We start from the raw sequence: 9,049 nt of genomic DNA on the forward strand, positions 1-9,049 counted from the left end.
AAGGCGCATCCATAACCCGAGACCCGGGACCCGCCATGACCAAGACCAAAGGCAACAGCTAAACGCTAGATGGGAGGTTCCACAGAATCTCCACCCCCCGGCGAACCCCCGAGCGGCAACGGGACCGATCCCGACCGATCCAACTCCACCACACATTGCGCCTCTCGACCAGGCGTCAAACGAGATAGGACGCGATAAGACTTGCCCCCGCCCCCCGCGGTAACCCCCACTGACAATACGGACGTGATGACACTCTTCCAAAAGTTGAGGGACGAAGTGCAAGGCATCAGAGCGGCCCAAACATTGACGCCTGACGTCCGCAACATGATGGAAGACGCAGCGTCTCCATTCACCACGAATATCCTCGCAGAGGATTTTAAGCACGACTTCCTTCTACCACGCATCCCTGCTTACGATGGAAAGGCTGACCCACTTTGTCAAATACAGCAGTACCAGATGTGGATGAAAGTGGGGAGACACTCAATGGCGATCATGTGTCAGGCTTTTTGCCTCACCTTGAGCGGCCCTGCCTACCAATGGTTCCTCAAGCTAAGGCCCGAAACCATCCGATCTTTCGAGGAGCTGCAACAAAACTTTCTTGCCCGCTTCAGCGGTTCTAGAGAGAGAAAGCTGGGGAAGAGCCACCTCCGGACAGTCAGGCAGAGGAGAAGCGAATTTCTGCGCGAATACTTGTCACGTTTCACTGAGGAGTCAAACAGAGTTGACAAGTTCGAAGATGGCGACGCCATTTCGGCGATTCTCGACGGACTCCTACTTGGCGACTTCCTCAATTCCTTGATCAAGAAAGAGCCAAAGACAATGACCGAGCTCACGGCCCGAGCCGGGAAATACATCACTCTAGAAGAGTTTGTCCAGATCCGAAGGACAAGCGACCAAGGAAATCGCCGAAGGGAGGACGAAGAGTCCGACGACTGGAAAAGGAAAAAGGCGCGTGCCGACAATTCCGGATGACCTCACGCTAATTCAAAGAGTCTGTTGGTGGAAAAATTTTGAGACCACTTGAATTTCACTCCGCTAAACGCCCCGCCTGAGAGGATCCTCGCGTTAGTTCGCGACAAGTTTACCGACCCCGCGCCTCTAAAAAGCGATCCCGCTAAACGAGACCGGTCCAAGTACTGCGAGTTTCACCAGTGTTACGGACATGTGACCTCTGGATGCATCGATTTAAAGAGACAAATCGAGTCCTTAATCCGAGGAGGAGAACTAAAAGAGTTCGTTCTTAAAATGGTCAACAACTCTGAAGCCTCGACAAGCCGACACGGCAAAGCAGTCGACAAGGGGAACAATGAAAACGAAGCTCAAAGGGCGAGAGCTCCTCTCAACGTTGTCACCTAAAAGATAGAAGCCGCCCAGGCAAGAGCAAGACCCGCATAAACGATCGGACTCCACTTAATCTACGTTTCTATCACCATATTTTTGTGTCTCATCACATGTAATCCCCGCGAAGGGAAACCTTTCGTAATCCACCCAGTGGAAATACTTATATTAATGATAAAATGATCCATTCTGTTGCCTCTAACATGAACTTAGCCCCCGTGGCTCCAAAAATCCCGACCCCCGTGGTTCAGGGTCGCTCGATCCCCGTGATCGAGTCGCTTAAGGCCCCCGTGGCTCCGAAAATCCCGATCCCCGTGGTTCAGGGTCGCTCGATCCCCGTGATCGAGTCGCTTGAGGCCCCCGTGGCTCCGAAAATCCCGACCCCCGTGGTTCAGGGTCGCTCGATCCCCGTGATCGAGTCGCTTGAGGCCCCCGTGGCTCCGAAAATCCCGACCCCCGTGGTTCAGGGTCGCTCGATCCCCGTGATCGAGTCGCTTGAGGCCCCCGTGGCTCCGAAAATCCCGACCCCCGTGGTTCAGGGTCGCTCGATCCCCGTGATCGAGTCGCTTGAGGCCCCCGTGGCTCCGAAAATCCCGACCCCCGTGGTTCAGGGTCGCTCGATCCCCGTGATCGAGTCGCTTGAGGCCCCCGTGGCTCCGAAAATCCCGACCCCCGTGGTTCAGGGTCGCTCGATCCCCGTGATCGAGTCGCTTGAGGCCCCCGTGGCTCCGAAAATCCCGACCCCCGTGGTTCAGGGTCGCTCGATCCCTCTGATCGAGTCGCTTAAGGCCCCCGTGGCTCCAAACACATTCCGACCTCCGTGGTTCTGGGTCGCTCGAACCCGACTTTAGATGGCTTGGTTGAAATCATCATCAGGTGGTGTAACACCCCGTACCCAGAGCACCGCAGAACGATCCAAAGATAGGTGAAGCCCCGATCCAAGAGATTTGAGCGCGCTTAGCCTAAAACCGAGATTGTACCCGAGCGCAAGCGGTTAAGGCTGTTGCACTACCTGGAGTAAATTTCACCTAAACTTGAAGAAGATCGAATCACAGCGATCCAGACTAGCAAGCCAAAAAGCATATAGTCAGACCCTTCGCGGTTCGGATGAGCATACACAAAGGCGGCGAGGCGCCCTCCGGGGCACTCACGCGGCTCTGAGACGTCAAGCGCGTCCAACCCAACAACAAGCGAAGGCATGTAGAGAGCGCTCACCGTCAACATACTCAAGCTAGGAAACCAAAGACGGTCGGGGTAACGTTCAGACAGGCAGCGATCCACCCCGAATACACGAAGTTTCTTGAACGACAAAGTCCTCCAAAACACTGGGTGGTTAATGTTATGTGAGATTTTTTCCATACTAAAAAACGTCAAGGCCCAACCCAAGCGCGGATGTATGGCAACCCCGGCCCAAAGAATAGAGCCCGGGATTAAGACAAGTCGAGCTCACCCCTGAGGGGACCTCTCATCCCGACCTCCAGGCGAGCTCGACCTCCAAGCGAGCTCGACCTCCTGGCGAACTCGACCTCCATGCGAGCTAGACCCCCAGGCGAGCTCGGACCCCAGGCGAGCTCGACCCCCAGGCGAGCTCGACCCCAGGCGAGCTCGACCCCCCGGGCGAGCTCGACCTCCAAGCGATCTCGGCATCCAAGCAGGCTTGGCCTCCAGACGAGCTCGACCCCACGCGAGCTCGACCTCCAGGGCGAGCTCGACCCCCCAGACGAGCTCGACCCCAGGCGAGCTCGACCTCCAAGCGGTCTTGGCCCCAGGCGAGCTCGACCGCCCAGGCGAGCTCGACCTCCAAGGCGAGCTCGACCCCCCGGGCGAGCTCGACCCCCCCGTACGAGCTCGACCACCGAGCGATCTCGGCCTCCAAGTGAGCTCGACCCCAGGCGAGCTCGACCCCCCAGGCGAGCTCGACCCACCAGGCGAGCTCAACCTCCAAGCGATCTTGGCCTCCATATGAGCTCGACCCCCAGGCGAGCTCGACCCTAGGCGAGCTCGACCCCCCGGGCGAGCTCGACCTTCAAGCGATCTCGGCATCCAGACGGGCTTGGCCTCCAGAGGAGCTCGACCCCAGGCGAGCTCGACCTCCAAGCGATCTCGGCATCCAGTCGGGCTTGGCCTCTAGAGGAGCTCGACCCCAGGCGAGTTAGACCCCCCAAGCGAGCTTGACCCCCCAGGCGAGCTCGACCTCCAGGCAGACGACCTCCAGGCGAGCTCGACCTCCAAGCGAGCTCGACCTCCAGGCGAGCTCAACCTCCAGGCAGACGACCTCTAGGCGAGCTCGACCTCCAAGCGAGCTCGACCTCCAGGCGAGCTCGACCCCCCGGGCGAGCTCGACCTCCAAGCGAGCTCGACCTCCAGGCCAGGTTCGACCTCCAGAAAGAAGTCCAACCCAAAAGTTGTGAAGGCAATCCCAGCCCTGGTAAAACTCACAAAACCTGAGGTTCCCTCCGGTAAAGCTCACAAAACCTGAGGTTCCCTCCTGTAAAGCTCACAAAACCTGAGGATCCCTCGAGTAAAGCTCACAAAACCGGAAGATCCCTCCGGTAAAGCTCACAAAACCAGAGGATCCCTCCGTCAAGTTTCCATAACTTTTCACATTCAAAATCCTATAAATACCTCCAGATTCCTCATTTGGAGGTAAGCTCTCACACTCACAAAAACCTCTGCTTTTCTCTCTAGAACTCAAAACACGTCACCTAGACTAATGTTGAGCGTCGGAGTGCCCGCCGGAGGAAACCCCTCCGCGGTCCTTTAGTTCGCTTTTCTCTCTTTTCTCAGGTGACGAGTCGTCGGAAACCCTTTTCCGGTACGGCGAAGGTACGAGTGTTGGGACAACTTCTCCGTTCGACCACCGCGCGGTCATAGGGTCCGGCCCTAGACCGAACCGCGGACCGGTTCTCGTGTTGATCCATTTTCAGGCATTAACAAGTACCAAGGTGATTCCCGTGCATATTACACCAACGATAGCAAAGAAGAAGAAGGCGAAATGGAGATGCAGATGAAGATGATAGAAACGAAGAATTAGAGCTGTAGCATATGATAACATAATAAAAGAGTTTTTGTTGTCCCAATACTTTGATTTGTTTGAGTTTAGGAATAATAACCATTATGCGTTTAGGATCTCTTCTAACGTCTAGCAAACTGTCTTGTATATATAATGTACTCAATGTAATACATAATGATTATTTTTTAATTAAGTAATCCGTTTATAAGTATTCATATTGGTGAAACGTAATCGATGATAAAAAGTGATGATTTATATTTTAAAAAAAAAGTGGCAATTTTAATTAAGAACAACACTTGTAAATTTATTGTAAATAAGCTCGATATAATTAAATAAGACATGTAAGATGAAATTTTTAAAATGTCATCAGAAATAAATTTACAACACCAACTATGACATTTAAAAAATGTCACTAAAAGTTAAGAACTTTTTCCAGCACCTCATTCAATGACAAGTGAAAAAATGTCGTAAAATATTTTTCACGACATTATTTACATGTCATTAAAACCCATTTTTCTTTTAGTGGTAACAACATAGACGTACTATACATGACGATATTCTATTAAGAATACATTTAAAAGCGTTATTTTATGGTGCGCGATGTCGCTGAGTTTTGTTGGTCGGGCGTTTTATTATTTTCCAATTGATGATTAGATAGCACGTACGTTGCATTGAATATTAAAAAGCTGCTAATGTACTATAATAAAGGAGAGTCAAAATGGAGGGTTGGAAACGACGAAAATGGAGAAACTTGGATCTGTCGTGTTTTTTGGGGAAAAAATCGTTGTTACATAAATTGATTTCCAGAATTGAAGAAACAAACAAAAAAGAGAACACCAACAAAAAAGAGAGTTAATTTATTTTCAATAGCTTTAAATATAACCATATTGTTAGAAATATTACGTAAAAATATTTATTTTTTTCGGGAAAGATAGACAAACTTGGTCGAAAAAATAATAAAATAAAATAAAAAAACTAGCGAAATAGCCAATTAAAACGTTGGCAATTGCTAAACAGCCAAGGTTTTATAAATATTAGGTAAATAGCCACTACGATGACGTGGACAAATCATATTTGTTTTCAATTCCAGAGCGTGTCCTTTTATCATTTGAATCTGAAAATTTTTAAATTTTGAATTTTTCAAATTTCCCAAAAATCAGTGTTAACAAAATTTCGGTGGTTATTTCGGATCCTTATTTTAAGCAATTGTAATATACGTGGGTTATTTATTCCTTTATTAGATTTCCATATATATATATATATATATATATATATATATATATTTGTCGTATTTATTTATTTTTTTACAAAAATTAGCAACTGAAATATTATCTGATTCTTATATAGTCGAATCTTATATTTGTTTACTTATTAGTTTTATTTCCTTAATAGTTGTTTATTCTTATTTAATTTGAAGCGCTCATTCTGTTTCATTCAAACTTCTGGAAATTGCACCGATCCACACCATGGCTAGGTTTTCTTTGATTGAATCAGGTGGGGTTCTTTCTTTTTTTGAATATCTCGGCCGTTTTCGCACAGGTTTACGTTAAATTACCCTTTTATTTACGTATATTTATTGTCGTCGTTATTGTGAGCGCCTTATTTTTTAAGGCAGCTGTTTTCGTTCTCGCCATCGTGGTTGAGCCCTATTAACCACGTTTGCAGTAAATACGTGTTAATATTCCAATTTAATAATTTTTTTACTTGACAATTTCCGAAGTAAATACGTAGAAACAAAATTATGTAAAATACCTAGACATCATATTCATGACCAACTTCATACCTAAATCATTGACATATACATGCAAACATATTATCATTATTTACACATCAAGCCATATATAACCCGAAACCCCCTAATCTTGTCTACAAGATTTAACAACTTTGTTGACTTGACAATTTCTGCAGTAAATACGTGTAAGTCTGTGTAAACTCACTTATGTTTAATCTTCGTAAATACACAGATGAAGAAGATGAACCCAATATCGGCGTCCATTCAATACTCGTTTCTAAAAAGCTCATTCTTTTTTCTTTTTCTTTTTGTGGGTAAATCTCTATCGAAATGAAGTAAATACTAATTTAAATAAGCACACTTCTTCTAATTTCGGCAACTGAAGATGCTCGCCAGGGAAGATGAACGGATTTCCTCGTCGGGGCAGAAAGATGAACATCCGCTTTTTCGGGAACCCCCTTTTTTTTCTTTTTCCAAATATGGGGAAATGAACCGATTATGGCTCTATGCATGCGGTTATCAATTTGAAAGTTAATGCCCTTGATTCGCGCATTCAATTCCAGATTTACTTTTTATTAATTAAATATTATTAAAAAGTCTGTTTGGACGGGAATGAATTTGGGACAATTTTGTAAACTCAGCCGTACCATTAAAATCTGAGGGCTATTTATCTAATATTTACAAAAAATTGGCTATTTAGCAATTTCTAACGTTTGAGTTGACTATTTTGCTAAATTACCCTAACATAAAACAATATGGTTGAAATAAAAAATAATAGACAACAACACGGTAGAACAAGAGAATGATGGAAATAAAGAAAAAAAGAAAAAACGTCGAGGACTATTCGACGGTTTCCTTAAAGAAATATTGCTCTCCCAGGGTGCTGGAAAATCGACGAGCAATTTACCTCCCATGATACAACGCCGAAATGAGAAGAGCTTTGGACCAAAAGAACTTCTCCGGCGAACTAAACCCGACTACAAAGAACACAAAGCAATTTATGGAGGAGAGGAAAGAAGAGATAACACGGATTTGAGGTGTGTTCGAATGAGAGAAGGAGCCTCCCTTTTATAGGCTAAACCCACCTACGGTTACAATGTTTAAATCAAAACCGTTCAGTCTTAATTCTCCAACCTTAATGCCAAACCGTCCAACTTAATGCTCCATCCTTAAAGCAAAAACGCCTAACTTAATGCTCCAGCCTTAATGCAAAAAACCGTACAGACTTAATGCATTTTAATACCATTACAAAGTTCAGGAGTTTTTATTTGTATGCCAAAAATGTGCCATTCAATGCATGGTACATCATTAATTCCCATCATAACAAAATAAGTTATTTGTGGAGTTAAATTTTATGAAGTGAAATTTCAATAAAAAGATAAGGATTACCACAAACGAGCTCGAGCCCGGATCGGCTCGGCACGGCACGGCATGACCGACCGGACGGACGGCGGCGGCGCGCGTGTGTGGTGGACTTGGGCTTCCCTAAGTCCTTGCTCATCTACAAAACTAGGTCACCCTTGGGAACTCAAACCCTTTGGCACAAATTGCATATATAAGCTTACTCATTTGTCCATTCTCACTCAATGTAAGACTCTTGTATTTCACTTCCTAAACAACTAATGTTTACACAATTAATGTGTTTCTTAAAGCACACTTTTAGCATCAATTTCTCATTCATTACAGCTCCAATTTTGGCGAACTTATAACCAATATTATACCCCATTCCATAAGGAATAATAATACCCTGGAATTATCCAATTCCATTGAGTGAACCCCACTCAAATCTTTTCCAAAAATCAGCTGCTCATACGATAATAAATACTGTTTATTATCCATAATCTCCACTTTATTCCTACACATATCAGATATATGAATCAAGATCATGGAATTCAACTTCCTCGGTGCTTCTGGGTTGCAATAGAAGCTTGTGAATTGTAAATGAATGTCCATAATATTCTTTCATCTTCTTCGTAATAAATTATATTAAAGGAATAAAAATTAAAATCAAACGAAGGGGAAAAAACGTAGGAGCGGAGATAGAATTTTGATTTTGGAGCTTCCAAAAATCGAACAAAAATGGTGAGACTAATCACAAAGTTTCTCAAAGAAGTATTGAATAGCCTCCACAAGACTCTCAGGAACAGGAACAACCATTAAGGTTTGCCTCAGCAAAATTCGACTATCTCGTCTGTAAAGTTTTTATTTGATTTCTTTTGATTTCAAATCGATTTTATTTTAGGCCATTGCCTAACTATAATTATAAGGGGACGTTCGTTACAACCAATGGCCTAAAATTGAGCTTTAAACATAGTAATTTATTTATAAAAAAAAATTTCAGGCTTGTTTTTTCTAAAATTTGAGGCTTTAATTATGGGCAAGAAAAATACACTAGTACAAAAAATAGCAACAAGTGCGATTTTTTTCGCACCTGAAAGTCAATTTTCGCACCCAGTGATACCTTTGGGTGCGACTTTTTCGCACCCTAAAGTCCGCACCTAAAGGTCGTGGGTGCGACATTTAAGTGCGACTTTTCGCACCCAACTTTACACAAAACATAGTTGAAAAGGCGGGGGAAAATATCGGGTGCGAAAAATCGCACCCAAAAATTTGGCGGTAGAGCTTACTTACTTACTTCATCATCAATACAGCATATTACCATCATTCCCTTGTCATTGAGAGACAGAATACTTACTTAATTATATAATCGATTTGACTCCACGGACTCGATTTGCCTCTGAGACTCGCTTTGTTGCTGCTTCAGCCTTGCGATCGTAGCTCGGAGACTGTCGTGGTCGTGTTTGATCGGAGACTATCACAGACCCACACAAACAGAACACACAAAGGCTAAGAACCGGATCTGTGTGTGGAGCAGAGAATCTACAATTTAAAAAAATTATTAGAGCACACAGTAAATACACACACACACATACTCAAAGACATGAAAGAACATGAAATATCCAAAT

The 9,049-nt window shown here is 44.8% G+C and overlaps 1 protein-coding gene across 1 annotated transcript; it reads left to right on the plus strand.

The window, feature by feature from the left end:
• The first annotated feature begins 246 nt into the window (after positions 1-246).
• LOC149407510 (uncharacterized) lies at positions 247-972 on the plus strand. The gene has a single exon (XM_089620494.1). The coding sequence runs from the start codon at positions 247-249 to the stop codon at positions 970-972; it is 726 nt and encodes a 241-aa protein (XP_089476620.1).
• Positions 973-9,049: the final 8,077 nt, after the last annotated feature.

Source organism: Urtica dioica, chromosome 1 (genome assembly GCF_054948205.1).
Source record: "Urtica dioica subsp. dioica isolate 48M chromosome 1, U.dioica_male_clone48M_v1_H2, whole genome shotgun sequence".
In the NCBI taxonomy this organism is placed as follows: domain Eukaryota; kingdom Viridiplantae; phylum Streptophyta; class Magnoliopsida; order Rosales; family Urticaceae; genus Urtica; species Urtica dioica.

Bases quoted from the DNA above. Each gene is read 5' to 3' on its own strand.
- LOC149407510 (XM_089620494.1), top strand. From the start codon at position 247: ATGACACTCTTCCAAAAGTTGAGGGACGAAGTGCAAGGCATCAGAGCG.